This window comes from Panthera onca, chromosome X (genome assembly GCF_046562875.1).
Source record: "Panthera onca isolate mPanOnc1 chromosome X, mPanOnc1 haplotype 2, whole genome shotgun sequence".
Lineage (NCBI taxonomy): Eukaryota > Metazoa > Chordata > Mammalia > Carnivora > Felidae > Panthera > Panthera onca.
The window spans coordinates 102,976,437-102,989,257 of record NC_138357.1 but is presented as its reverse complement, the minus strand read 5'-3'; the positions used below and the strand labels follow the sequence as shown (position 1 = coordinate 102,989,257).

Below are 12,821 nucleotides of genomic sequence, written 5' to 3'. Positions count from 1 at the left end.
TACAGCTGCAGGGTCCCGAAGGAACGGGGTAATGATGACGAAACTGTGTTTTGCTAAATACCGAAGGAAGAGAAGTTCATTTTTTGAGAATCACACACAAAACAACGAGAAGGGAAATCACCTCTCGCTCCACTAACGAGAGCTCGAATGTGAGCAGGCAAAGCAACTTTTTCAGCCCCTCCGAGATGGTTTTGGCTTCCAAGCGTATGCGGTCCAGACCACAGGTAGGGAGTGCTGGGAGACCGTCTGAATGCTTCTGGGGACAAGGGACATTAACAAACACGTGTAGGACGGGCTGGTTGTGTGAACCCCTGTAGCTTCCACAGGGAGAATGTCTGCAGCTCAGGTAGAGCTTGGAGAAGCAGCATCTTGGTATTTTTCAACATGGGATCACAGACCACAGGTTCAGGTTCTATTAGGTGAGGGGCGGGGGAGGCTACACATCGTCTAAAACACTTAACACACCAAACCACACACCAGTTTCGCTTTCATGAGACCTTTCAGGAAATGGGTGCAGGTGAAGGCTTCCAACTATTTATTCCAACTCAAAATAGCAGCTTGGACCTAATGGGATACCTGGTGAGTAAAAAAGAGAAGACCATATATAAAAATTAAAAAGAGGGGCGCCTGGATGGCTCAGTTGGTTAAGCGACCGACTCTTCATTTCGGCTCACGTCACGGTCCCACAGTTCGTGAGCGTGAACCCCACGTCGGGCTCTGCAGCTGGCAGCGTAGAGCCTGCTTGAGATTCTCTCTCTCCCTCTCTCTCTGTGCTCCTCCCTCGCTCGTGCTGTCTCTGTCTCTCTCAAAATAAATAAACTTTAAAAGATAAATATTAAAAAGAAATAAAAGGTCTCTCTTCGGTATGTTATGCTTGTATTTCAACTTTGAAACCCTGTAATGGGTGGGTGAGGGCAGAAATAATGCCTCATCTGGTGGGTTATCTCAGGAATATAGACGTGTAACAAACAAAATCAATCATTCCATGGTGTCCGGAAAAACAGAGGAAGTTCCCACTGTTTAGGAACCAACCATACCGTCTGGAGAAATGCAATGGATTTGTTCCAGAGATACTATTGAAGTCACGGTCTATCCACAGGTAACAATGTCAATTTGTACATATTTGTACCAGATGCATAGCAACCTACATGGACATATTTTACTGAGTTAACAAAATGAATGAATTCCGTAAAAATGCTAACAAAGGGCCCTGAGCAAAACCCAGGGTAGCCTCAGAAAGCTGTGCAGCCCCAATAAACGGTTTCTCTGCACCTGATCTCACCACCCTGTGAAATATGGATGTTGATGCGGCGTATACAGTAGGCTCTCAACAAATGGAAGATGATATCGGATGAGTCACCACTGGGATAAAAGTTAGCCTAAGTAACATCTGATTGTAACAAAAAGACTGGCAATTTTCGTTCTGAAAGCTACAAAACAAATTGCAACACCAGTTCATTTCCAAGACAGTTGTTATTAGGAGAGCGGAGAACAGCATTTCAAAGGAGGTTGGAATTGACCATTTATGTAAAACGGCTGCATTTTATCGTCTGTAAATTATCTCAATGAAGTTGATTTCATCAAAGAAAAAGTTGGTAATACATGAGCTCTAAACTCCCCCTGCAACTGTAAAATTCCCTGATCTCCCAAAGTCAGGTGATTTGCCCACGGTCAGAAATCATGCCAAATTACCAGCTTTCAGTTTACCACCACATTTGAGTTACTGAGAAAACCTCAGAAATACGATGATAAAAAGCGTATTTAATTTCTACTGAAGGTACAAACATCTATTCATTGATAGTTCATAATTAGCTTTTTATCAACCACGTTTGTGGTTTCTCATTACAGAGCAATTAAAAGTAAGCCAGTAGAGAATACAATGTAATGAAATGGAAATATGGCCATGGTACATTACCTTTAGGTGAAAAAAAAGCTGATTATAAAACAGAACCATCCATCCAACTTTGGTAAAAATGTATAAGCAGAAAGAAATTTAAAAAAAAAAAATTTTTTTTTTTAACGTTTATTTTATTTTTGAGACAGAGAGAGACAGAGCATGAACGGGGGAGGGGCAGAGAGAGAGGGAGACACAGAATCGGAAACAGGCTCCGGGCTCTGAGCCATCAGCCCAGAGCCCGACGCGGGGCTCGAACTCACGGACCGTGAGATCGTGACCCGAGCCGAAGTCGGACGCCCAACCGACTGAGCCACCCAGGAGCCCCAGAAATTTTTTTTTTAAGTAGGCTTCATGCTCAGCGTGGAGCCCAACGTGGGGCTTGAACTCATGACCCTGGGATCAAGGCCTGAGCTGAGATCAAGAGTCAGATGCTCAACCGAATGAGCCACCCAGGCGCCCCACACAGAAAGACATTTGTGAAGACACCTACTAGATTATTAAATATTAGCCAACTTGAAGAGGTGGGTTATACATGATTTGTCTTCTCCTCTTTTTCGTTCATTAGCTTGTCTATATTTTTAAATTTCAAAATATATGAACAATGATTAATTCTATAATAATTTTTAAGTAAAAGTAAATGAAAATATTACAACTAGAAGTCACTGTGATTAGAGGGAAAACATTACAAGTGGGCTGAATCTATGTAAGCCCGAGGTTATAATCAGGAGGCCGACAGATGAATTCAAACTAGCTCTTGACTGACAGATTTCTAGGTTCTCCTGAAAAATCAGAAGTCCTGAGAGCACGGGGCTAGGACGGCCTGCTCCCCCAGCAAAGCCGCCGCGTACTTCAGATGAGGTCTCCCTTCTCTCATTTGCCGAAGGATAACCATTTAGGTTTTTCACCTGTGGTCTGAACAGCACAGCATTATAAGCCAGAAATATTCCGTAGGAGATGAAAATGCAGCCCTGGAAGATCAGCTGATCCCAGTATCTTTGAAATTTTTAAAGAGTGTGCTGTGAACATATGTGCATGTATACACACACCCTTCCTACACATACACACATGCTGCTAGACGAAAATGACATAGTATTAATTGAAATGTACTAAACATCTCTGGCTGGTAGAATTGTAAGGGACACCTTTTGTTTTTCATACTTTGTATTTGTACTGTTCAGATTTTCTAGAAGGAGCTAATTTCATTTATAATTAGAAAAAGTCTAGGAAACCAATTTCTTAGACTAATATCTCCTACGCCATTCCTGAATATCTCTAGAACTGCAGCTCATTAACCAACGAGAACCTACGACAGCAACTCAGCAATAGCTACACACACGTGCTCACCGTGCGCGAGCAGGTACAGGATGTGTCTCGTCACCCTGATTCCCATGGGCAGTGTCACCTAATTTCAAACCCAAAGAGTCCACCTTACGCATTTCGGTCTGTAAATATGTCCATTCACAAAGAAGCCGACTTAAAAAACTGGTCTAGTAGTGGAGAAGACATAACTGTTTTTTTAAAGTGAGAATCACGGGGGCACCTGGGTGGCTCAGTCGGGTGGGCGTCTGCCTTCAGCTCAAGTCATGATCTCATGGTCTGTGAGTTCGAGCCCCGCGTCGGGCTCTGTGCTGACAGCTCAGAGCCTGGAGCCTGCTTCGGATTCTGTGTCTCTCTCTCTGCCCCTTCCCTGCTCATGCTGTGCCTCTCTCAATCTCCAAAATGAGTAAATGTTAAAAAAAATTTTTTTTGGAACAAAAAAATAAAGTGGGAATCATTTATTTTTATTTTTTTTTGCCTTTTTAAAATATAATTTCTTGTCAAGTTGGCTAACATACAGTGTATACAGTGTGCTCTTGGTTTGGGGGGTAGATTCTCGTAGTTCACCACTTACATACAACACCCAGTGCTCATCCCAACAAGGGCCCTCCTGGATGCCCATCACCCATCTTTAATTAAAAAAAAAAAAAAAAAAGAGGGGCGCCTGGGTGGCTCAGTCGGTTGAGCATATGACTCTAGGTCGTGATCTCATGGTTCTTGAGTTTAAGCCCAACGTCGGGCTCTGTGCTGACAGTGTGGAGCCTGCTTGGGTTTCTCTCTCTCTCTCTCTCTCTCTCTCTCTCTCTCCCCCTTGCTCTCTCTGCCCCTCCCCTGCTTGTGCTTTGTCGCTCTAAATAAATAAATAAATAAATAAATAAAATCCTAGCAATCTACAAAAAACAACTCATCATTATGTGAGAGAAATCATTTCAGGTTATTCGCGAAAGATCTAAAACGGTATTGAGTGGACTTCCATCAAGCATTAAAAAGACTGACGTTTTCTTCTTATCTGGAGGCTGTGTGTCTGCTCAAAAAATTCCCAGGTTATGAGGGGGGGAAAATTATGAGGCTGTCACACAAACACAAAACACGGCACAGTAGAAAAATCATTTAGATGTTCACGCTGATGACCCGGCAGGCTTAGGACTTACAAGCACTGGAAAGACGGCAGAAAATTCCTAACGCTACATTCGTGGTTTGGCAAAAGCACTATCTTGAGTTTCACAGGGAAGAAATCAATAGGAACAACTTGAAACTGTTTTCTTTCTCGGTGGGAAAAACAAGTGCCATAAATTGCAAGTACTTTTTTTCCCATCCTTTGAGGCAGCCAAGACAACCGCCGAGACCCTTTGGCCCTCTCAGGTATAGTGAATTTTCAGGAATCAATGACATTCTCAAACTTACTGTTAGAGAACCTCTGCGAGACGAGAAAGCTGTCAATTTTGGATACAAAGTCATCGTTTTCACCCTTTAAACAATCGAGCGATAGATCGAGACAACAAACGAGGGGCACAGGACAAACTACTTTATCCTACAAGTCACGCGTCAAGAAGCATGGCCACGTCCTTACCTAAAGACTGGTAGAGCTCTGTCATTTTGGGATGGTCCCAGCAAGTCGTTTGGGTCTCGTGGCTAAAACAGAAAATACAGAGAGAGACTTTAGAATGTCTAACGGGTAGCAAAGAAAAGGAAGGGGAGAACAAAGCACGGATTGCTTCTCCTTTATTCGGCATCGTTCCTTCAAAGCACTTCCTCTCAAAGCGAAAAGCAATGTGAACTTACTTCGGTAACCAGAGTGTGCTTCTTTCTGGCACCCACAAGTCGGTTGTGCTTCTGTTTTAACGAAATACAACGCCTCTGTTAGGTAATCAACAAACGAAACCCAGGATTTCTTCACCTGTCCAATGGAGAACATTCAGAAAGGGCACGGACAAGTGGTGCTCCACCCAAAGACAGACTGGATATCGGTTCAATAAATAAACTGCCTCACTTCTCATTTGCTTTTACCGCCCTTGACATTTTTCTATCGCTCCTTCTTCTACATAAGCAGGTCTCATACCCACGACGACTGCATTTCATTCCGGCCTAAGGTACAGCCGCTGCCCGACTAACGTCTGCTTCCCTTTCCTCTCCGCGTTACTTTTCAACAGTCTTGTTTTACTCAGCCCTCTACACAGCACTCCACAGTTCTCTTCCATTTCTGAAGTTTCGCTAAGTGTGATTGCCAGCTATCAGGTCCTGGCCACCGAAAGAACAAAACACCTTTGTTCCTAATTCAATTACAAGAATAAATCCGGGAGAGATAACTACATATACTTTTCCTTACTCTGGCCCATCTACATAAATCGCCATAGCATCGTATTTCCAGTTTTCGGGGATTGCGTGACAGGCTTTGATATGGTAAAATGCAGCCCTGAACATAGATATTTCAAGAGTCATGTGCCTGGCCTGTGCGTAATCTTTGGGGGGAAGGGTGGGGATGGAGAGAAGAGCACTGGCTTCCATGTGGACACTTCAAGGCCAACAGAGAGTACAGAGGTCTCACAAGGAAAGAGGAGTTTGGGGAGGCAGCAAATGTCAAGTGACCTCAGCAGAGATTTTAAATCTGAGGACTGGATTCTGGCTGGGGGCCCTACTAACCGGACAATTTGGGGCAAGCCTGCTCACTTCGGAGCGTCAGTGGATTAGGTGACCAGCGCGTTCTGGTGCTCAGTGCATCGCTGCTCTTGTTACTACGTGGCCCCCAAATTAACACCCACTAAAAGTCGACTTTTTATTAGTTGAGGACACTTCAGGTGCGGATCCACCTGCAGTAAGACTGCCAGATCCTTTGTAGAGAACAAAAACCACTCAATGTGAATTACCTCTTTTTTTTTTTTTTTCTTTTTAAGAAGTTAAAAGAAGGGGCGCCTGGGCGGCTCAGTCGGTTAAGCGTCCGACTTCGGCTCAGGTCATGATCTCGCGGTTTGTGAGTTCAAGCCCCGCGTCGGGCTCTGTGCTGATGGCTCAGAGCCCGGAGCCGGCTTCGGATTCTGTGTCTCCCTCTCTCTCTGCCCCTCCCATGTTCACGCTCTGTCTCTCAAAAATAAATAAACATTAAAAAAAAAAAAAAGAAGTTAAAAGGAGAAGTATCTATTGTGGTCTGCAAAATACAATAAAAAATGTCACAAAGCATGTGGAAATTCCCCAAACTGTCCACCTTCAAAGACACCCCCCCCCCCCCCCGATATTCACCATCCAGCGACTGGACAGTGAGGGCTACCGAAAGAAAGTTACAAGACAATGTTCGCTCGCAAAGGGCCGGTTCAGTCTCTCCCAAACGCGCTCACTTCTGGCTTATTCTTCCACAGAGACGATTCTCATGTGAGGACCACAAGAGGAGCTTCTGAGCGGAGGGAAGGTATCGGAGTGACGTCCAAGTCTTAAAGAACAAGGAGAGCAGAAGACGCACGCAGTCCAGGCTCAGGGGCTTTGAGGAAGCCCCACCACCAAGCCGGTTTTGGATCTGGAGAAGAGGTGGGCGGAACTGGTATTTTATATGCACAGCACAAGGAGGCTGCAGCTTGCAGCTTCACGGAAAAAGCGTTGCTTCTTCTCGGTGTTTTTTAGCTCGGAAAGCGATGGTGTACCAATTCTGTACAGAAGCGCCCAGCAAAGAAAGACCACCCTGCATTCAGGCCTCCATCATTTCCAAAGGCCGTGCACACTGGGAGCGCCAGGGAGGGAGGAAGGGACAAGACGGGGAAAGCACGCGTGTCCACACTTATAGGCCCTTCATACACACAATGCATGATAATAAAGTCCCATCTCCACGGTGTGTGGGAGGACTGTAGCATCCTCAATAGATGGGCAGAAAAACGTCTGTTTGAGCTGATAAGCCTGACCAGACCAGCACTCTGAAAGGCCACCATCTGTAAGGGACGCCAAGTCGGAAGAACACAGTAACTTGTACCAAATGCAATTCCAAAAGAAAAGAGAAACTTGCGTACAAGCGACCGGAGAATCCCACAGAGAGTGAATGCAAGCTTCGCGTAGCTCCCTCTCTCCATAATAAACCTCATAACTGGTGATAAACTGACATTTTTACCTTTTGAAGGAATTTATTCCAGTGGTTCAAAATGGGTTTGAACAATCAGGGGAAGGATTCTAAAAACTCTGCTTTAATCCACACCAGTCCTTAGCTAAATCTTTGCTGGAAGATAGAAGAAATTCCGAGCCCCTCCTTCTAGCCCCACTCCATGGATTGCTAGATACCAGGCCCTCCCAGGTCCTCATTTGCTCGCTTACCTGTGATTCTGGGGGACTTGAATAATCCACATAAATGAACTCACACAAATCCAAAAGCCAATCTTCTTTTACCTTCTTCCTAACACGCAACCCTTTTCTTTTTAAGCGATGACAAGTAACCAGAAAACAGATTTGTATGTCACCTGTAGGATTTCGGTTGCACGTCGATTACAAACCAGAACGAAGCAGAAGTGAACACAAGTGGGAAGAAGAAAAGAATAAAGGGTGTGACTAATCCTCCAAAAGAGAAAAATAATCTTCTAATCAGTTCATGCTAAAAAAACGACTGGCCACACAGCTAAAACGACTTCCGATTCTTTGGTAACTGTTAAGTTGAACCAAATACTCGCTTCACTGGATGTGGGTGTTTTCAGGGTGTGGCGAATTCAGCGCCCTAGTGAGACACATTTAACCCCCAGAAGAGAAAGAAAACATGAATATGGACAGTGTGAAATGGTATGCACAAAGTCGTGGAACTCCTATCCCTACCCTCTCTTACAGGACAAACCCATTTTTTGTATGTGATCAGCACAGATTTTACAGCTGTATTTATTACTCTGCGTCTAAGTTCAAAAACAGGAGACGATTCTCACCAACTCCATGAAAAGCAGCTCAGATCTACCTGGAATATACAGAAAATATAGAAAAAGATACTGTGCTGGGGAGGTAGTCGTGGAAGTGTGGGTGGTGCCTTTTTTGGTAACTGCTTTTTTTTTTTTTTTTTTTTTTTTGCATGTCACTTTTCACATCTGAAACACGCTCCGCATGTACCATGCCGAACCAAAAGGGACTTGGAAACCTGTTCACAAGTTAATGGGTCCATCTTTGTTCAGTCTTCTGAGAATAATGACGTTTGACACAGATCAAAATTCTGCATGCCCATTAACACAGACACTAGATTCCTAAATCATCCTTAAAACGCTCTTGAAATCTCTAAAAAGTGTTCTTACTGATTTTAGCCCTGCTGGTTCCAAAGCCTGGCATCAGAGAGGCCTCTCTAAACAGCCTTTAAACTCTGATTTCCCCTTTTAAAATGTGTACAAACTACAAGAATCTCTCTTCTCTCTTTTATTTGAGGCCATGATACGAAGCTGACGCAAATTAAAATACAAAATCACTCGATGTGACAAAAGAGCCCGGCAACACCTACTGTCAATAACAAGAAATTAAAGCATTACTCTACTGAGCACTGGGCTGACCTAATTTCCCAACATACAATTTAAATTTTCTCTCACCTTCTTTAGTTTCATGTAGTGTGCAAGGTTATTATAACGGCCTCAGAGCTGTTCCTGCTGTCGGTGCTGGAATAATCAGACTTAGTGGAATTGCTTTTTTAGTTTCTTAAAAACAAACATTAAACACTTATAAAAAGTAACACATTTTTACTCCTCTCGCTGGGGAAATGGCAGTTGCCTAATTAAAATAAGATTTCTTCTGCCACCACTGTTATTGGGTACTGAAAATATTCCAAACAGTTGCCGTTTTAAAAAAAAAAATCTCTTTCCAATACTTCCCGGGGGGGGGACTAATCGCCACGCAGCGGTATAAAAAGGTACCGTTCTCTTGCGATTTGCAGAGGATTACAGTTCGGCTTCATATATAATCTGGAGCTCATTGATCCACACACACAAAATCATTTCCCTTTAATCTGGGGATCAGACTCCTTTTCTAGAGGAACCTTGGCATTTCCATGCTGAATGTTGAACTTGGCTTGCATTGCTGGAATACTGGCAGGGCGGGAATGGGAAAATGTATTTAAAAGTTTCTGCTACCGTGGGGAGGGGGCTTAGGGGGCTGGGGGTCCACCTAAGCATCAGAAATCCTATTCTAGTCCCCCTTTCTTGTTCCCTGGGATATTTAACATTTTATTCTGTTTGGCTCAAGCCAGGCCAAAGATGATTGCCTCGGTGACTGTGCCAGCTGTTACTTGTCATCCCTCTATTTGCTTTTTGGGCTTAAATCCTACCCACCCTCAACTTTGGCCAGACCAATTTCACTTCGGGGTCGTGTCCAATCCAAGATCAAACAACGCTGACTGAAACCAATTCCGCCGTGATCAAGGGTCAGAGACCTTTCACGTAACCGTGTTGTTCCATTTGCTCCTCTAGCTTCTCCAAGAGCAACTGTATCCTGCAAAGAGGGGATGTGGCACAAGGAAATAAAAAATCTAGTCAAGAGAGAAAGATGGGGGGGGGGGGGTGATGAGCATAGGTGACAGGGATAAGGAAGGAGGGACACCAAGAGGAGCTTTTTGGCCAAGGAAGAACGTACATTTCACTGAAAAGACTCTGGTTCCCCACTTAAGTCAGACGCACTTTTTAAAAATGACGTTAAAGCATTTCATAATTAATATTGTGCCTCCCTCGGGCAACCGAACCCTTTCCATTTAAGCTTCAAACTTAACTTCCAATTTAACGGAGATAAACAAAGTGTCCTGCCCTTTTCGTCGCCACGATCAGATCAGGAATGACAAACTTTGCTTAAAGACGAGCACAGACTCTACCTGGAGAAACACGAGCGAAGGACACCCAGAAAAGACTGCACGCCCAACCCCGGAGGGCAAAACAGAAAACAATAACAAAAATCCCTTGATCCTCTCTCTATGTCAAATCCTTGGCTTCTGGGCTTTAATTGCTTTTTCTTTCTTTCCCGGTTTCTGCAAGACTTGGGGCATAGAACGAACACAGTAGAAAAGCCAACAAGGGGAACGTCAGTTGGAATCCTCGGAAGAAATCAGGCAGAAAGTTGACCTTTTGGCACTTGCAGTGCAATGGAAGGTAAAGCCTCGCGCGCCCCTTCCCTCCGCGAGGTCGAGAGACGGTTTAGGAACAGCCTGTCTGGCTCACGTCCACACAGCCCGGAAAGGAGCAAAAAGCTCCCGCGGCCCCAATCCCCGCCTGGGGAACGCGCTGTCCCCTCTGGGTACGACGAGAAATCAGCTTTTTTCTCGCCGAGCCTATCCCAAAGCCAGAGCAAGGGGGCTCCCCCGCAAACCCGGCGCCGAGGAGGACGCCGCGGGGACGCACCTGCAGCGGCGCAGCAAGGACCCGCGGGGTAGGTTCCCCGACGCCCGGCCGCCCGGCGCCCGGAGTCCAGCCGCCGCGCTCGTCCAAGTTTTGGCCGCCTGGGTCTGCCCCCTGCTCGTGCCACAAGTGCACGGATTGCGGCGATCTGAGGAGGCCGTATTGCACTTACCCTTTGAGCTGCTCCCTCATGGCTGCAAGGGCTCGGCGGTCGAGGGAAGGCGCGAGCGGAGGAGTGAGCTTCCCAGAGCCGCCGGGCTCCCCGAGAGTCGAGCGCCGCCGCCGCCCAGGCTCGCAGCTGAAAGCACTGCGGAGGAGCCGGCGCGGGCAGGCGGGCGGGCGGGCGGGCGGGCGCGGAGGGGGGGGCTGCAGGCAGACGGGGCGGGGCCGGGCCGGGCTCCGCCCCCACCTAGCGACCTGGGAACCCGGGCTCCGGGAGACCCCGCAGCGGGGGCTCAGCCTCCCAAAAAGGAAAGAAAAAGAAAAGACAGACGGAGGAAGGGATTTAAGGTAGTCCCAGGAACCTGAAAACCACACACCGCCCTGCCGGCACCGCCTTAAAACCTCCAGCAAGACTACTTGTTGCCTAAATAAATGACCTAGGTGCAAATGACCTCATTGCAGATAATTAAGTGTGTGGGCTCAGAGTTTTCCTTTCAGAGCATGAGAGGGAAAAATCACAAGCATAGTTCTCTCCCCCCACCGCTTTCCCTCAGTCGCAGATTAAAGTGGTAGGGCTGTAAGGACATGGAATTCAGGCTATGCTCAGCCTGGGCTAAACGGGCTTCTCAGGAAGCAGCATTCATTCGTATTTGTGACACAGCTGTAGTGCTCAAAGTGTACCAGTATCAGCATCGCCTGGGAACTTTTGAGAAAGAGGAATTCCTGGGTCCCAGCCCAGACCTACTGAAGTTGAAACAGCACCTTGAAGTTCGAGAACCACTGGTATAGACTCTAAAGAAAACACCACCACCAACGGCGTGCACGGTTCGGTCTTTTAGTAGCGTTTTAGAGAAATCTCAAAGGAAACCATCTCCAATGGAACATTTTATTTGAAAAGTCGCAGGGCCCGGGCAGTTCAAGTATTTCTAATCTTAGTGTTTGCCATATGACAATACAGGTTAACTGTTCAAAATTATTTCAAGGCTGGAAATACTCTGAAAGGAAGAAAGCCTTCATTAGCACATCAAGTTTTTGCATCCTTCACAAAGTACCTTCCATTAGCATCCATCCAAAGAGTGTTTTCTGACAAACTCCCTTTGGTTTCATTGTCCCTCTTTGTCCATTTATTTTGTTGGCCTATTTTTCTTTTTATCTTCTTTCAACGACTGCCTTTTCACTCTCTCTGGCTGATTCATTCCACTTCAGTTTACAGTTTAAAATGAGTCCCCCTTTTTCATTTTAAATATCCTTTTTTGGCTCAACATTTCCCTTTGCCTCCCCCCCCCCCCCCATACAGTGTTGGAGTTGAAGGGGCTGGGCTGTAGATGTCAATCCCCCTTTACGGTTTGCTACAGCATGACAAAAGAGGCAAAAAATAAAGTACGTGAACAAAAGGGAAAGGGGATGCCAAGTGTCTTCGTTACCCTTGACCAACCAAATAAAAATGTAACCGTTATCATTAAACACGTGCATGTAGGTACGATTTCAAAGCAACTATAGCACTTCTGCTGGCCTCATAAATTGAGACTTAGCAATGCCGTCCTTTGGCCCTTTTGAGCCAGGGAGTGGTGGAGGCAGCTTCTCTTATGGTCTGAGGGGGGCACACTAGGATTCCCTTTGGGCAAGGTTGTCCCTGGGTCTAACTGCTGATTCTAGGTCTGCCCCTATCGTTGGGGGAGAAGGGATTAGTATTCTGTGAGGAGAAAGTTGTGGCCTTTGCTATTAATCAGTGACTAACCTCGGTGTCAACGTGGCAAATCACTTAAATACTGTTTATGTTTATTTCACTGAAAAGAGAGACGCCTCACAGCATGGGCATTTGTACATATCAGAAATCAATGAGCTAAAGGTTTGCAACACCTGTGCTTTGTCATGCTCCTTTCATCTCCTCCTCCTTCTTCTTCCTCTTCCTCCTCCCCCTCCTCCTCCGCTTCCTCTTCCCCTCCTTCTCTTCTTCTTCTTCTTCTTCTTCTCCTTCTTCTCCTTCTCCTTCGTTTTACACTTTTAAATTACCCACTGAAGATTCCGGAGTGCTGATACGTTTCGCTAAAATATAAATCCTCAAGTCCATTTTCTCACTGTTCAGCTAGAAAACTACTAGGAACAATTCGTTGGAAAAAAAAGAATGGAAAATA

At 45.6% G+C, this 12,821-nt stretch overlaps 1 protein-coding gene across 17 annotated transcripts in view; it reads right to left on the bottom strand.

Annotated features, from left to right (window-relative positions):
• Window positions 1–12,821, bottom strand: part of DMD (dystrophin) — a 2,113,538-nt gene that overhangs the window by 136,748 nt on the left and 1,963,969 nt on the right. For 13 of the 17 annotated variants that reach the window (XM_081792827.1, XM_081792829.1, XM_081792824.1 and 10 more), the window contains one exon: window positions 4,785–4,846. In XM_081792827.1, the coding sequence (XP_081648953.1) occupies window positions 4,785–4,846 (62 nt within the window). Of the gene's footprint in view, window positions 1–4,784; window positions 4,847–10,696; window positions 10,853–12,821 lie in introns of those variants that run through there. The other 4 variants (XM_081792841.1, XM_081792839.1, XM_081792842.1 and 1 more) reach the window with 1 other exon arrangement.